The sequence below is a fragment of the Gymnoscopelus braueri genome (assembly GCF_963280865.1).
Source record: "Gymnoscopelus braueri genome assembly, chromosome: 15".
In the NCBI taxonomy this organism is placed as follows: Eukaryota; Metazoa; Chordata; class Actinopteri; order Myctophiformes; family Myctophidae; genus Gymnoscopelus; species Gymnoscopelus braueri.
This window is the reverse complement of record NC_137620.1, coordinates 19,386,910-19,404,866: the sequence shown is the minus strand read 5'-3', so window position 1 is coordinate 19,404,866 and position 17,957 is coordinate 19,386,910. Positions and strand designations below refer to the sequence as shown.

At 41.2% G+C, this 17,957-nt stretch overlaps 1 protein-coding gene across 1 annotated transcript in view; it reads right to left on the bottom strand.

Annotated features, from left to right (window-relative positions):
* The window catches only part of capn1 (calpain 1), a 58,322-nt gene that overhangs the window by 19,515 nt on the left and 20,850 nt on the right, over positions 1-17,957 (bottom strand). The window contains exons 3-4 of the mRNA XM_080451095.1: positions 15,520-15,589; positions 11,112-11,230 (exon numbers count right to left, since the gene is read on the bottom strand). Coding sequence (XP_080307221.1) covers positions 11,112-11,230; positions 15,520-15,589 — 189 coding nt within the window. The remainder of the gene's footprint in view (positions 1-11,111; positions 11,231-15,519; positions 15,590-17,957) is intronic.

Genomic DNA, 17,957 nt, shown 5'->3' with positions numbered 1-17,957 from the left:
TTTGTTAATAGGCTTTTAGGGGGAGAGAAAGTGTTCAATAATGCACAATATGTAGTCACATTCACTCGTACTCAGATAATCCGCATGGCAGAGATAGAAGATGGGGGTTTCGAGTTAGCATTGGAGGGAATTTAGTTATGTTGTTGTGATATGAAGGTGACGTTTCTCTGTCAAGACTCTGCCTGCAGGGGGCTGATGGAATGGACACTTGGCAATAAATGAGCCACAGCTGGGCGTCAGAAGTGTGTGTGAGTGTGTGTGTGTGTGTGTGTGTGTGTGTGTGTGTGTGTGTGTGTGTGTGTGTGTGTGTGTGTGTGTGTGTGTGTGTGTGTGTGTGTGTGTGTGTGTGTGTGTGTGCGTGCGTGCGTGCGTGCGTGCGTGCGTGCGTGCGTGCGTGCGTGCGTGCGTGCGTGCGTGCGTGCGTGCGTGCGTGCGCGCGCGCGCGCGCGCGTGCGCGCGTGCGTGTTTGTTTGTTTGTTTGTTTGTTTGTTTGTATTACTATACTTGTGAGGACCAAATGTCCTCGCAAGTATGTATATATAGTATAATTTGGGAAACAGATGTTGTGAGGACCATTTTCCTATACAATAAAAAGTGTTGTTTTATTGTTAAAATAGATTTTTAGAGATTTTAGAGATTTACAATTGGAAAAGGATTCAGGTTGTGGTTAAGGTTAAAATGAGGTATTTAGAGGTTAGGTTTTAGGATTATTAGGGTTAGAGTTGTCCCTATTTTATACTTAGTCGCATGGCGATGTCACGCACCGGAAAATAGCCGATCCACAAGCTCACAACGTGTGGCGCTGCGACACGTTGCGAGCTTGTAGATCTGCTGTTTTTCAGCTACTTTTTCTGCTACCTTTTTTTGGGTAGCTTGTAGATCTGCTATTCTTCGGCTACTTTTTTTTTGGGGTAGCTTGTAGATCTGCTATTTTTCGGCTACTTTCAGCTATTTTAGGCTATTTCCAAAACCGTCCTAAAATCTTGATGTCCTCACAAGTATAGTAATACAAACCTGTGTGTGTGTGTGTGTGTGTGTGTGTGTGTGTGTGTGTGTGTGTGTGTGTGTGTGTGTGTGTGTGTGTGTGTGTGTGTGTGTGTGTGTGTGTGTGTGTGTGTGTGTGTGTGTGTGTGTGGCATGGAGAGAGCTGGATGCATGGATGAATTTGTCATGCCCTGCAGAGCTAAATCTGCGTTCTGTCAACCTACAGATGAGACCATGCCAGCGACACACACACACTAAGGCTTGGCAACATACAGTATTTATACAAGTAAGATGCGCGAACGCGGTAAGCGAACGCAAAAAAAGAAAAAAAAGAATGAAAAAAAATATTTAAAAAAAAGTAACCAATAAAAAAAAAAATTAAAAAAAAAAAAAAAATCAGCGTTAAAAGGAGCATCTTAGAAAAATACAAATTCCCCAAAAAAAAACTTGGAATGTTTTTGAACAATTCAACAAAGTGTTTGAAGTGCCCGTTTCACCCACTTCCGGGGGGCGGAGCCAAAATCCGAGCCCGAAGTATTTGTTCGTAGACCCCCACTTAGGGGGGGTAGAAAAAGTTTGGGAGCGATTCGGGCACTTTTCATTTAACATGGGGTTTCAATGGGGAGTTTTTAGGAGCCTTCTCCGGGGCGTGGCTTCCGGGGGAAGGGGCGGGCTTAAACGCAACCTTGACAGGTGTGTTCAGTTTTCAAAGACCTTTCATTTGATGTATGGTACGTCTAAATTGGACATTTACTTATCTCAGAGGAGCTGCACACAGGCAGTGCACACAGAGAGACAGAGAGAGAGAGACACAACCCAAGCAGGGTTACATAGTAAGCTCCACTTGGTCGGAGGCGCGGCTTCGCCGCGCCTCCTCCCGCGTTCGCAATCATATCGTTGTTGTTGGGCAGAAACCTTTTATCTCCATATTTTAACTTTGTGCGTTTTTTTTTTTTAATGAATGCCCTACGTGATCACACAAAAGCATCAAAAGCAGCAGATCTGTAAGCTTGAAACGTGGCGCTTGTAGATCTGCTACTTTTGCTATTTTTGAATTTGAATCCTGAAAAGTAACAGTTTTGGATATATGAGGTTTCCACCCGACAGAGACGACATCTATATTACATCAACGTTATATTGTTATCGTGATATACAGTAAGACTAGATATCATCTGGGATTTTGGATATCGTAATATTGTGATATGGGCATAAGTGTTGTCTTTTCCCGCTTTTAATCACTTATCCTCAAAAAGAAAATCGATTTTCACAATACCATGTTATTGTCATAATATCGATATCGAGAAATCTGGGCAAAAAAATATTGTGGCATTTGATTGTCCATATCGCCCAACCCTAACTGGCACGCACACGCACGCACGCACGCACGCACGCACGCACGCGCACACACACACACACACAGTGTACATACAGTGTACATACAGTGTACACACAATCCCCCACATACTGTACTTAGTAAGTACGTATGTATGTAAGCACATACCCATTCATATAAACCATTGACTGCACATATAAACAGATACAAACAGTTAAAGACACACACACATATTTCATGAGTCTGAACACACGTCGGTGTGCGCACACTCGAGACACAATGCTCCCAAGCTCTGAAACGCACGTACGCGCACATGCTTTAACACCAAACGCTCTCTCTCAACAGAGCAACGCCCACACACACACACACACACACACACACCAGGGACTGTATCGCTGTGAGAGAGTTTGCCACAAATCTGTGTCACGACTTGCCGAGTTTACTCGGCAACAAATGCTCAGGAGACTTTTCCCCCCACCCCCCCTCCCCCCCTAAAAGATGTCTCCACCGATTTGATTGGCTTCTACAACATGTGCTATGGTCTGTGGCGGCAAGCTGAGATCTGTCACATTATAGAGTCGGAGAGTTATTTCTTTTGGTCGGTGTTCCCCGCTGTGCTGTGAAGACCGGGCGCTTTTTCTTTTGTAATGTAGTTCATAATGCAGTGCATTTATGCACACACAGTGCACACACACACACACACACACACACACACACACACACACACACACACACACACACACTCTCTCTATCTCACTCACTCTCTTTGCTTTCTTTCTTTTTCTCTTTCCCCACTTCTTAACTGGATTAACCCATTCAATCCGGCAACGCATATTGTGTCATTTTAGATTTTTAGCTATAACCATAATTTTATACTTTGGGCTATTCAAAAATAGCTACGAGTTTGGAGATCTGCTATTTTTGAAAAATATTCAACATTTTGTGCAAATCTTTGAATACATAATAGTTTTTTTTAATACTATTTTTTAACCATTTTTTAATTCAAATCTTTGCTTCTGGAGGTCACTGGAACAAAATATTTGACAAATGTTCGCTTTAAAAATATACATATATTCAAAGATTTGCACACATTTTCACGATTTTTCAAAAATAGCCGATCTACAAGCTCATAGCGCGGCACTCGGTGCCACGCTATGAGCTTGTATATCTGCTATTTTTGAACAGCCAAATTAATCTAAAATGACACGGATACTTTCCCGGTCTAAATGGATTAAAGGCCTATGCCAGCAGGGCTAATAATTACATTGTGGGATGAGTCATCCAGGTCTCGGCACCAGGGGGCTCGTGCGTACAGTAACACAAAACAGCAGCAGTTTTATACTGTGTGAAAAGCGCAGCAGCGAAACGGGTTAGGTTTAATAACACAGGCATGCAAATAGGGGCTGTCACGATTATGACGTTTAAGTGACAATTAATTGTCACACAAATGATTGTGATTTAACGATTTAATTGTCGTTAAAATTTCATTTCTGTTTGGCTTTTTAGGCTTTGACGTTGCACAGGGCAGATATGACAAAATGACTGACATATTTAATAACTTTATATTTAAAAAAAAACATGAATAGTGGAAATAGCCGTTTTGGGCTTGTAGATCGTCTGTTTCCGCTATTTTTGAAAATGTTTGGAAAATATGATTTTTTTTAACATGGAAATGATTACGGCGATTATGACGATTATGCAAAAAATAATTGCAATTATCTCAAATAATTGCGATTAGGCAATTATGTAATAATTGTGACAGGCATACATGCAAAAAAGGTGAGAATGTATTATTGTAAAACATTAATACATTGGGAAGTGGCAATGCAAAAATAGATATTGGATAACAAAAGCATTTGTATACATTTGATGCAAATGTATTTGCATCCCTTTAGGGGTGCAACAGTTAATGGAACTAATCCAGACCATTTCATCGATTATCAAAAAAGAAAACAGAACCAGGAGATAACGTGATCCAAAGATTTACTGCTCCATTCACTTCCTGGTTAAAGTATTTGGGAAATATTCTGCATCTCGGCTCCTGTGTTTTTTACCATGCTATTTTCAACGGCGTATAACAAGCGAATGGGAGGTCGCGATGAATTTGTTTTTCTCTCGCGGAAGCACAGTGAAACCCTCCGTGATTAGCAACCATCAGGGAATCGATCATACTGGAGCTAAATATTCTGTGACTACTTAAAAAGGTTGGAAAAATCGAAAAAACCCTGGCAGAAGCTAAAAAAACTGATGCATAGTACCTGGCAGTGAATGTGTTAATCACTGTCTGTTAATCTCTCAAGGGGCTTTACAGGTCCATAAATTAACAAAGAAAACACAACACATCCCCCCTTCCAGGATGGACAGACGTGCAGTGGGTCCCAAGTGGGCTACTACAGTACTATACAGTATATAATGGCAGGGAAAACAGTCACTGTCCATTTCCACTATGGTTACATACATACACCAGGCATGGATGCATTTTCATGCCTGCAATTATGCGTTGGTCATTACTTCCTCATGCAATGGCACAGTGTGTATGTTTATTTCTGTGCGTGTGTGTGTGTATTTTAGTCATACACCAATGAAAGTGGAGGTTTGAAAGTGCTTACAGCACACAGTGCAGTATAACTGGAAACAATTGGTGAGTTTCTGGCCAAGAACTCTGCTGTCTCTTGGCCAATTTCCTGTCTCTGTAACTGAATAACCAGCTCCAGAAGAAGATAGGGCAAATACGGGAACTGTTGTGTACGTGCATGCGTACGTGTCGTGCGTGTGTGTTGAAGGACACACAGACCTCGCAACAGCTGTGTGTGCCAGTTACTGTACACACAAACGCTGTGTAATGTGCAATAAGTGTGTATATTACCAATCAGTAGAGTGTCTATAATGGCCTTGTATTTACATCCTTTTGTTCAGTTTTGCTGACAGCTACAGTTATCTATAGCCAGCCAGAAATGTGCCTGTTTCTGATCACACAGGGTGCGCAAGAGCCCCCCTGACTGAGCAATCAGGCTGAGCTAACTGACCCTGTATGACCCGTGTGTGTGTGTGTGTGTGTGTGTGTGTGTGTGTGTGTGTGTGTGTGTGTGTGTGTGTGTGTGTCTCTCTCTCTCTCTCTCTCTCTCACGTGGGCCAGATGGCTGCCGACCGCAGGCATGAACGCTGCATGCTCTTTTAACATCTAAACATGTATACACACTGCCAGCATTACTGTGTTTGATGCAAAGCGATGCAAAGACATGGTACAGAGTAGACACACCACTCCTGGACACACAGTGGGTTTTTCTCGATCTGCTGTTGTTTGCTTGTTGCTTTTTGTCAGTGGTGGAAAAAGTACTCACATTTTGTGCTTAAGTAAAAGTATCAATACTGCAATGTAGAAATACTCTGTTACAACTAAAAGTCCAGAACACAAAATTTACCTGGGTACAAATACAAAAGTATTGGTTTCAAAATGTGCTTAAAGTACCAAAAGTCGAAAGTACTCATTATGCAGAATATCCCATTTCACAAGTTATCAAATGTATAAAATGTGTAAAAAATATTTTGAAATAGCAGATCTACAAGCTCACAATGCGTCGCGATGCGATGCATTGTGAGCTTGTAGATCGGCTATTTTCAAATGGCCAAAATATATATAGGGCTGAAGTGGTTAATGTATGTTTTGTAAGTATCTAAAGTTTTCAAATAATTGTAGTCGAGGAAAAGTACAATATTTGCCTCTGAGATGTAGTGGAGTAGAAGTAAAAGTACAGAAAATTGGAAATACTCAAGTAAAGTACAAAATTGTACTTAAGTACAGTACTTGAGTAAATCCACCACTGCTTTTTGTGCAACATAAACACAAGTGATACTGCGTTTCTTTCTGTGCCCGTGCGAGTCCCGCTCTTCCCCCCCTTCTCTGTCCCTTCCTCTCCCTTCATCTTGTCTTTCACCTCATCCCACCCCTCCACCCCCTCTCTACCATTGGCATCTTTTTGGCTTTGTGCTCGCTTCATTAAATGGGGCAGCTGGCAGGAAGATCAAGTGCTCTGGGACAAAGCCATACTGAGATCAGAGGAGAGTGGAAGGAAGAGACGGTGAGCTCAGCAACATCACAGCAGCAACGCCTGACTCTGCACCACACACACACACACACACACACACACACACACACACACACACACACACACACACACACACACACACACACACACACACACACACACACACACACACACACACACACACACACACACACACACACACACACACACACACACACACACACACACACACACACACACACACACTCTAACAGAGAGGATGGAGGGTATTGCCTCATTTATGCTCCGTTGTCGTGTGCCGATTAGCTCATCTTGTACACAGGCCTGTCACAATTATTACATAATCGCCTTTTTGCAATTATTTGAGATAATCACAATAGTTTTTTGCATAATCGTCGTAATCATTACTGTGTTAAAAATGTTCATATATTTTCACACATTTTCCCAAAATAATGGAAATAGCAGATCTACAAGCTCAAAACGTGTTCCGATGCGACACGTTTTCAGCTTGTACATCGGCTATTTATAACTATTAATGTTTTCTTTTTAAAGTATAAAGTAATTAAATTATGGATTTTATTTGTCATATCTGCCCTGTGCAACTTAAACGAAGCTTAAAAGCCAAACAGAAATGTAATTTTTATTCATAATGTTCAATTACAGAAACACACAATTAAATCGTTAATCGCAATTATGCACCATGCACACCATGCACCATTATGGCTGATATTACAAGATAATGATCACTGATAACCAATCAATAGTAATCGTTGATAAGTGATAATACTTATTAACCAGTTCATATATTTTGAGAATTTGGGGAGGGGAATTTTGTATACTCTTTGTTTATTTGTTTGGCATCTTACATTAGTGTTTTGACTATTTTAAACTATAGTCATAGTGTCCTGTAGCAAATTGAAATGTGTCAAATAATGCATAGAACAAAAACCTGCACTATTTTGCGATCAAAATCTTTATGCATCATTCTTAATAAATAATTTTAGTTGCCAAATACACTACATCCACATTGTTTTAGTTGTTATTTTGTATTTTCTAACCATCTCTATTGAGTTGTTCTGATTAGATTCCTATTAATTAGGCCCTATTAGATACAGCATGTGAGTTTGAGATGGCTACTTTATATTAAGACACAAGAACCATGAATAATATTCAGTTGGCTGCAATATGGGAACAGGCCAGAATCTGTGTCACTGCCACAGGCTGGTCACAGCTGTGTCTGACTGTGTGTGTGTGTGTGTGTGTGTGTGTGTGTGTGTGTGTGTGTGTGTGTGTGTGTGTGTGTGTGTGTGTGTGTGTGTGTGTGTGTGTGTGTGTGTGTGTGTTAAGAACAGTGTAATTATGTCTGCGGCCAAATGTCTGTGATTTGTGTCTTTAGTGTATGTCTGTGTTTAAGGGCATAAAGTCTGTATAATATACATGTGTGGGCGCTAATGTGTGTAATTAGTGGCTTTGGCATGTGTAATGCGTGGATTTGATGAGTGTGTGTGTATGTGGGGTGTGTGTGTGGGGGTTGGTCTTGTGTACAAAGCAAAGTTCAGTTGATAAGGTCCAGTAGCCTACCATAGGCTATGGCAGAGATCATAGAAACAGAGTAAAGAGAATATATTTAAAAGGGATATTTCACTTTCAAATAAAATAAACATTAAAAAATATATTAAAAATAAATGAAAAAAGTAATGAAAAATGTACGGCCCCCTCACGCATTAGAATGTCCTTCTAATGCATGAGGGGCCGTGATTTTTCCATGACCTTTTTCATTTATTTTTTATATATTTATTTTGTGTTTATTTTATTTGAAAGTGAAATATCCCTCTAAGGCAATAAGAATCTCCATATTTTGATTGAAACCTTTATTTATTCTCAAAAAGAGCATTGAGGTTTACCCTCATTTGCAATGCTGTCGAGATTACATACACAAAAAAATCAACAATTAAGGCACATACAGATATAAAACGCAGATACAACAAAAATAAAACCATAACAGAACATTTGTAAGCTAAAAACAATTTGGTGAGGTAGGGAGATTTAAGAGCAGGTGATTCAATTGTCCATAGGATATTGGGGCATTCATTTTTAGAGTGAGTTGTAGAGTGTTCCATGAAATGGGAGCATCAAAGCAGAAAGCAGATTGGAACAGGTGGAACCTCAAGTGTAAGCCAGTCGGAGTACTTTTTCCACCACTGCAAACCGTTTACTTCAGTGTGTCGTCTGACAGGCAAGACCTGTTCTACCAGTACTAATTCTATATCTTATTGACAGAGGTGTGTTTGAATTGGTTTGGCAGTGACTCAAATCCTCCGTTTTAAACCATCTTAAGTAGCTCCTGGTGAGCTTTTATTGACTCATTCTGAGTGGTTTTGTGTTCTAGGCTCATATTACTGTGGAACGGTGCCCGTGGGAGAGAAAAGAAAAGTAAAAGAAGAGCTGCTTGCAGCTGGGCAGCTGTGCTGGAGGTTGTTGGTTCAAATCCCCAGACCAGTCAGGAGTCTGGGCAGGTGAAGACGATCATGAATGTATCGGTGAGTAATCCACAGTATTCACCCATTAAAACCGGGAAAGCATCGGTGTCATTTGAGCTTTCTTTGGCTATTCAAAAATAGCAGATATACAGTACAAGCTTGTAGATCTGCTATTTTTGAAGAATCTTGAAAATGTGTGCAAATCTTTGAATATACATATTTCTTAAAGCAAACTTTTTTTTTAACTCAAATCTTTGCTTCTGGGGGGTCCCTGGAACAACATATTTTGAGATGGGGGTCCGCGGCCAAATACATATAATTTTGGGCGTCCTTGACATGAAAAACTTTGAGCACCACGGATATAGAAACAGAGGTTTTTCAGAAAACGGTTAGGATTTAGAAGACATTTTGTAGAATCAGCCTCAGACCTTTAATGGGTTAACCACATAAACCCTAGTGTCCCTATTCTGGGGCGAATATGAATGAAGCAATTTGGTGCAGAGGGAAAAAAGGATGGGGCCTAGTAGTGTAGACCAGACCCCTGGGAGAATCCGGTCAATGAAGAGTAGGCTTTAAGTGGTCTTAATCCACAATTGTGCGGGAGACTGTGGTTTGTAGTGGGTCAGCATCAACTTGTGAATGTGTGCACGCAGTATGGTAATGCTGATGTGCAGAGCATCCTTCTAATCTAACTGATCCAGAGTCCTTCATCGACATTAAGCCCAAACATACACGTTCTTTTTAATATCAACACATTTCTGTATAGTTTTCCCAATGCGTTTACACAGAACCTTGTAACTCTCCGGAATTCACCGACTTGCTTAGAATAACTAACTACACAAAAGCCAATAGAAACGCATATAAAAACTCCTACTCCTAAGTGAAGTCGCCTGCAGGAGCCTGTCATAGTCACAGAAATTGTTTTGGCTAATTGAGAAACCTGTGAAAATTCCCACCTCAAAAGAGCACACTTCTTGAGAAAGCATGGCCTTTCTTTCTTTCTTTCTTTCTTTCTTTCTTTCTGTGATGTGTGCTCCTGTTCAGCCATCTGTGGTGATGGCAGATCGTCAGCTTTATGAATAATTTCCAACGAGATGTCTGCTCTAACACCTTCCTGGCACCAGAGAGATGGAACCAGCTCAAGCAGGGTTTAACTTAATAGGCAAGTAAATTGGGCATCACTCTGTGATAAGGTCAAGAAGAGGAGCAGCCATGTTTCGTCTGAGACACCCATTACTCATATAAGTGTGATAATCTGTTCTAAAAAGGTACCTGAATGTTCACAAGATTCTCAAATAGCCTGAACACTTACTGTGACTGTGACAGACAGTGACAGGTATCTCAAATGAGGTGAAATATGTCTCTAGTGGTGACAGGTGAGTCTGGTCGCCTTTTTATTCTATGATTCATGTCAGATAACTCACAAATAGATTGATACCAATAATAGCTTGAGAACATTTATTATAAAATGTAAATACAAGTGTGAATATCATATTTGATCTTGGCGTTCAGACTCTGCAGGGAGTACATTAACTCCCTGCTCAGCACATTAGAAAACAACCATTTAAGAGCAGGGAGATATACACCTGCTATATCGATATACATACTAAGCCAGGACCACAACAACGACTGCAACATAGCAATGACATGGCACCAGAAGGGAAAAGAAGAAAAGGAAGACCAAAGGAGGCGTACCATTGAAAAAGAAAGAAAAGATGCGAGATGGAAATCATGGTCTTAAGTTGACCGTGAAAAGTGGAAGCGCTCTGTGAAGGCCTTATGTGCCACGAGGCACAAAGTGGATAGGTAACAGATATACATCTATAACCCCCCCCCCCTAGGGAAAGCAGAGCCTATTGGTGGTGCTGGGAAGCAAACAAAGCACAATGTAACATTCAGTGGCAGCTCTGACAGCAAGAGAAAGTGAATCAGGCGAGCTTAAATGGACCGCCAATTTGTTCAGCTGCTTGACACGTCACATACAATACACATGGTGCTGCACATGGGTGTAAACCTCTCGGGTGTGTCTGCCTGAACTAGCTTGCAGGCTACGCATCATTAGTGCGTGAGTGTCTGATTTGGTGAGTGTTTTGAGGCCACAAACAAATCTTGCCACCAAACTCCTAGGACCGGCTCTGCCCTTCATGATAACACGATGGATGAAGTGTTTACCTTTACCTGGACACACCTGGTTTGCTTACCTTTTGGGTAAAAGTAGTTGTTGGGCTTTCAGTGTAGCTCTGAATAGTTGGACACACATGTGCTCACCTGGAAGTGAAAGATGCCGGCGTATCCATGGGCGAAGGTCTGTCCATGTGGTACAACGCGATGGAGGAGGGTATCGTTTAAGGTCAACGAGGCGATGGCCGCCAGCAGCCAGCAGTCCCCTGTGTCACCACGACGCACAAGCAAAGACACACACATGTACATTTATTACCTTGGATAGATTCTTCATTTAACCTTCCCATATTTCCATGGTAATAAAAATTAAAAATAAGAAAAGTCCTCACATCTCTCCTCTTCCCAAATGTGCCGTGGATTCCCGGATTATTCCTCAACTAAACCCCATCCCATCCCACACCCTCTCCTGTGTTTCAGCTACAGTGCTGTATAAACATTCCCTACCGTTTCTAAGTAATTCCTCGGCTCCAGTCGGAGCAGTTCAAATGATTATTCTGAACTCTATTTTAATTGATTTCAGTCCATACGACCGAGTGTACGTGTGTGGGGGGGGGGGGGACACTTAGAGCCCAGCAGGAGACAAACTTGTAAAAGCTGAAATCCACAAAGTAAAGCCTCTGTAAAGAGAAAGGTCAAGTACTGTTTCAACAAACATGGTCATAACTCTGTAGGGAACAGGAGGGCCATCCGTTCAGAGCACTGGACTCACAAACTAGAAATGTGGCAGTAGCCATAGAACTGCAAGGCAATGTTTTGGCAATTAAATGGCATCTCTAGAATGTAAAAGAATTACATTCATATTTTAATTGTATCAGGGCTGGGCAATTAACCGAAAATGTATTGAAGCAGACATACAGAAGAACCAATACAATATTTTTGGAAAAGGATTTAAGAAAGAAATCGAATAAAATCAAATCGAATAAACATGGCCCCTCACACATTAGAAGGACAATATCAGGCACCAAAACCAAGGACGTGTGTTTTCAATGAATCTACCATGGTTAAAATGGAGTTTGAAGTTACAATGGGTTTATATAGGAAGTGATACAATTCATATCAAATATCTCAATAGCGAATCAAGTAACTTAACTGCCTGGGGTGAACACACAAAAGCCAGAGTAGACGTTAAAATGACCCCAAACAGGACTTTAGAACATGTAAAATAAAAACATAGACATAAACATAAAACACCCACAAGATCCAGATCATAAGTGTCCACAGCGGAAAAAGCAGCTACTGTAAGTAAGCGGTTTCCATTACAGCATTTTAAGAAAATTAATCATGAATTTGAGTTTCTTTGCAAAACAAATTTAAGATCGCTTTTGTGATAGCAATAATTTCCATATCCATCTCTTTAATGAACAGAATATACATTTTCATCCAATTCCAATGGATCAGCTTCAGTGTTCCAGTAAAAAAAAGAAATCTGCTCATTGATTTGTTTCTTCACTTCCAATTTCACTTGTTTATCACGTGTTCTGTAGAAGTTCTCTCTCCTGATTGGATGAAATTGGTATCCAGACCTTCAAATGTATTTTCTGATCACTAAAGAGCTGGCGAGAAGGGGAGACCCCTGTTACTGAACAAACACTCTACAGCAATGATTACTATGGGAATACAGTATAGAGCTATTTAACACTTATTTTAACAAAACATATTACAGCGCCTTTGAAGCATTCGTGGATGAAAATGTAAGGATAACCATAGTCTGAGCAGTTTTAGCCCTGTTATCTGCAGTGGTGGAAAAAGTACTCAAATTCTTTACTTAAGTAAAAGTACCAATTCTGCAATATAAAAATACTCTGTTACAAGTAACATAAGTAAAAGTCCATAATAAAAAATGTACTTGAGTAAAAGTACAGAAGTATTGGCATCAAAATGCACTTGAAGTACCAAAAGTAAAAGTACTAAAATATTTGAAAATAGCAGATCTACAAGCTCACAACGCGTCGCGATGCGACGCGTTGTGAGCTTGTAGATCGGCTATTTTCAAATAGCCTAGGTATAAAAAAGTGCTAAAGTGGTTAATGTATGTTTCATTAATGTAATATTTTAAATCTAAAAAGTAACTAGTAACTAAAGTTTTCAAATAATTGTAGTGGAGTAAAAGTACAATATTTGCCTCTGACCTATATATTTTACCTCGTGAGAGTGGAGTAGAAGTAAAAGTTTTGGAAATTAGAAATACTCAAGTAAAGTACAAATACCTTAAAATTGTAAGTACAGTACTTAAGTAAATGTACTTAGTTACTTTCCACCACTGGTTATCTGGCCCTAATCCTAAGTTTTGCCAACACTCTTGGTTGGAGGAAGCAAAGAACAAGACTATTCCAAATTTGTTTTATTATCTTCTTTTGGCATTCCTGCTTTTGGCATTCCAAGACAGTAAACAGAGACAACAGGAAAGAGAGGGGCAGGATGACATGCAGCAAGGAGCCTCGGGTCAGATTCTAACCCTGGCCAGCTGTGGGAAGGACTTTAGCCTTATTTAGGTTGTGTGCACTCTTACTAGGTGAACCACCGGGGCACCCCAATTCTTTATAAATTATACAAAAAGCCTAGTTGTAACGCCTAGTACCTACTAGGGTTGGGATCCGGAACCGGAGGAACCGGATCCAACATCGAGGAACCGAAATCGGTTTCATCACATTTGGAACCGTTTCCGGAACCGTTTTTTATGACACTGTCAGAGGCTGGTATGTGGACTTCACGTCTGCCATCCAATTACAATACAGTTCTCTCACCGTTTAATTTCAAGGACCACCATATAACTCTGAGAGTGTAGGTTCCATTTGTACATTCTCAGAGTTACAGATTCCATTATAGGAATCGTTAAAGGGAACCGTTAAGGAATCGTATCGTTAAGAGGGTATCGTTAAGGAACCAGAATCGTTAAAATCCTAAAGGATCCCAACCCTAGTACCTACAGTAAATTATATTACAATAACATTATTCTACTGACAGGCCAATAAATAGTATTTTTTTTGCAATTATATGTATTGGAACATACAGTACATCTACTCATCACCAACAGTACAACAGTATATGACTGTAAACTGTTAAGATTATAACGTCCTCAGCGCTCAACATTTAACTTGTGCAATGTATGCATTCTACGCAAGCAATTTTGACTTGCTAATCAAAATCCTGAATGTCCTTATACATAATTCAGCTTGTCTGTCTAAAATAGCCCCTGATGAACACAAGGGGTTCAAACTGGCCCTAACACAGAAGCAGAACATAACATTAAAAGTGGCAAGACAGCTCAGCTGAGATATGCTTTGAGAGCACGCAACAAAGAGCCTCGCAAAGCACTTCCAAGTTGCTACTTGGCTCAAGATGTTTGGGGGTATATCATCGTTACGTAACACAGCCCCTCCTCTCTCTCTCCCTCTGAGAGGAGGAGAGAAGTGTTACTTCCTTTGCCAGTGTGTGCGGTCGTGTGAAGTGAGTGTAGGTGTGTGAATGTGTAGTTTTGCACGTGTGCATTTGTGTGTGCGCACAAGTGCGTGCGTGTGCGCGCGTGTGCTCTGCTGCTGCTGTGCTGCTTGCGTTTCCAAGCTGTGTTGTTTACAGATGTGAGGCAGTAGCAAATGGGGGACATGAATTATACATGGCACTGGGTGGTTAGAGGGGAAGCATGTAAGCAGGAGAGAACGGTGCTATCAATCATTACTGCCGAGGGCAGTCTCACTCTCACACTTACGCCTCCATCACCTTCCCTCTCATTCCATAGCTCTCGCTTCATCCTGCGTCTCATGGTTCAGCCCCCCCCTGTTTGACTCGGATCTGGCTTTTGGATTTACAGGCACAGCCTGGAGGTGCAGTCTGCACGCGCTCACTGAAAAGCGGGCTGCTACTCATGCTGCGTTCACAGTTCACACTAGCAGCGACAAAGTGACAAGCTACAAATCATTTTCACTGGAAGCCAGAGACATGGGGCTACAGACTGACACCTGACATTTGTCGCTGTGTGACGCTACAAAAAAAAAACAGTTGAGCTGACTTTCTCAGCCCTCCAATGACGCAGTGACGCGTCAATCAATCATATGTTTTTGTTCTCACTCCACAATATTCCGCCTTCTAATGGGAGATAAACTAATTATTTCCATCAGCCAGACAGTCACACACAGTCGTTCTTTTTATCCAAATACTTTAAATTTCTTTTAGACTTTTAGACACACGCTTGTTGATGTCAACGAGCGTGTTGAGCAACACTTGAACAGCAACGCGGCTGAAGTGTAGCTCTGACGATGCTTGGTCTTTTTGTAGCTTTTGTCACTGCTGGTGTAATGCAGCATTAGGGGTTCCGTGCCTTGCTCGTGGGCTCACTGTGTTTCTCTGTGGTGCTCCTCTGTCATCTCTGTCCCCAACGTTCTTCTCCTCTGCTCTTCTCTTCTCCTAACCTCATCTCTTGGCTTCTCCTCTCTGCTCGTCTACTAGCTGTTTCATTGGATAGTAAGTAACATTTGGGATGGTTCCCAGGAGGACTCACCCAGAGCTCCCTGGCAGATGTCTGTACGAGTGGCTCCGTCCACAATGAACCGGGGTTGCTTGCAGATCTCCTGTGGGGCGCAACACACACACACACACACATTAGTTTTTCAGTATTACGACTGCATTCTTTCCTTTCCGTAATTCTAACCTTAGCCCTCAACCTTAACCGATTCTACAAATGCCTTCTAAATCAGGAGTTTTTTTCAAGATTTTTCCAAAATGTTCAAAAATAGCAGATGTACTGCGAGCTATTTTTTAATAGTCTAAAAAATCTAAAATGACACAGATGCTTTCCCGGTTTTAATGGGTACTTAAACTGTCCTCACACATACACGGATAAACACGTGCACGCACGCACACACGCACACACAGGTATTACAGTTCTAGCACACTTTTTGTGCATTCTTGTTCTCATGTTTCCTTCAACACTTGTCTGTCACTGCAGCATCCATCATGAACCTATAAAAATGTTGCATGCGGTCTGGTGGTGACAAATGATTCCCATTTTATTGGACCTCAGCTTGTATGCAGCTCAGCTCCATTAAAAGTGTTTATTTAACATTAAAATAGACCTTAATGGGTTCATTTTTACACGGTTAATAGTTAAACGAACACTCCAGATTTGACTGAGAATAGCCTGTGTTGATATAATGAATATTAACCAATGGAATTTGACCATGCAACACAGAGAACCATCAGTGCTACAAGTGTTCTGGGGTTTATTGGGTTACAACACAAAAGGCTGATTCAAAACAGAAGCTGAAATCCCAAAGGCCAACGGCTGCAATGGACACCATTAAACAGCATTGTGCAAAATACATACATGTCTCTTGAATTGCATTGGCTGACCATCATGAATGCATTGTAAGACTATCGTAAGTATGTATTTTGTTTTATGTGTGCATTATCACGGTTCTTTACAGTGTCATTTTGGTATGACTGTTAACTCTGTAACTCTGTTATTAAATCTATGATACAGTTTCCTGGTAAAGTATTCAACCACCAGTGTATTGTACTGTAGGATTACGTCAGGGAACTGTACCTGGGTTGGGTTAGGTACTGTAGGTTTATGGCACTCCTGACCAAAGTCTGTGCACAGTGGATACACACACATCCATAAAAGATTATCTAAAACCAAAACCAAAACTATTGTAAAGCCATAACCATCACTGTTTGATTTTGATGTGCACTTATAATGCCCTGTGGCTAACTGTGAGCCATCTGTTAAATCTTCATTGTTAATACATCCCTTTGTAACTTTACAGCATTTGTACACTCAGAGTTAACCCATTAAAACCGGGAAAGCATCGGTGCCATTTTAGATTTATATACGTATACTGTATAGCAACATAACGTTTTTCAGAAAACAAAAAAATTGCAGATATACAAGCACACAGTGCGGTCACTTCGTGCCGCGCTGCGAGTTTGTATATCTGCTATTTTTGAAAGCAAGTGAAGCTTGCAGACCCCATTAGAAAGAATATTTTCAGATGGGGGGGTCCGTGGCCAAATACATATCATTTTGGGGGTCCTTTTCACGAAAAGGTTTGAGAACCACTGATTTAGAAGGTATGTGTAGAATCGGCCTCACAGTACAGTAACCAGTGTTAGTGGATCTAAATAGACTTTTGTGGAGAGACAGTGTTGAACTCTGTGCAGCCTTGGATCTCGTTTCCAGGCACTCTCTTTCATAAAACATCTTTCAGTGAGCCGTGGCGCTGAGCGTGAGATACAGAGAGGCTATAAAAAGAACGATTCCATGCCTCAGTCTCACAAACATAAACAGTCGCATAAACTAGGACATGCGCGCACAAACACACGCAAAATTGTGTTACCCCCTCCTCATACACATTCTCAAAAGAGCACAAACACAGTTAGACACATACCTTCAAAGGCAAGGTAAAATGCGCGCACACACACACACACAAGAGATTTTTGGGAAGGCAGAAATGTGCACGGTCTCTATGGTGGTAAATATTACAGCTGCTATGTTGGGGGGGAGCAGAGATGCATTGTGGGAGATGGGGGATTCTAAGAGTGCAGACTGGGAGATGTGTCTGACTCGCGTCGCAAGCATGCACAGCTCTCACTCTGTTACTCTCACATTCTCTCTCTCTTCGTCGGTCACTGACACACACAGGATCAAACGTGCACACACACACACACACACACACACACACACACACACACACACACACACACACACACACACACACACACACACATACACACACACACACACACACACACACACACTTTCTTGCATTTTTCCCCTTCTCGCACACAGACTCAGTTACTCTCACGTTCTCTCTCTCTTTGTCGGTCACTCTAACACACACACACACACACACACACACACACAGGATCAAACGTGCACGCTCACATGCTCAACACACACACTCTCTCTCACACACACACAGAGTGTGACAGTAGGAG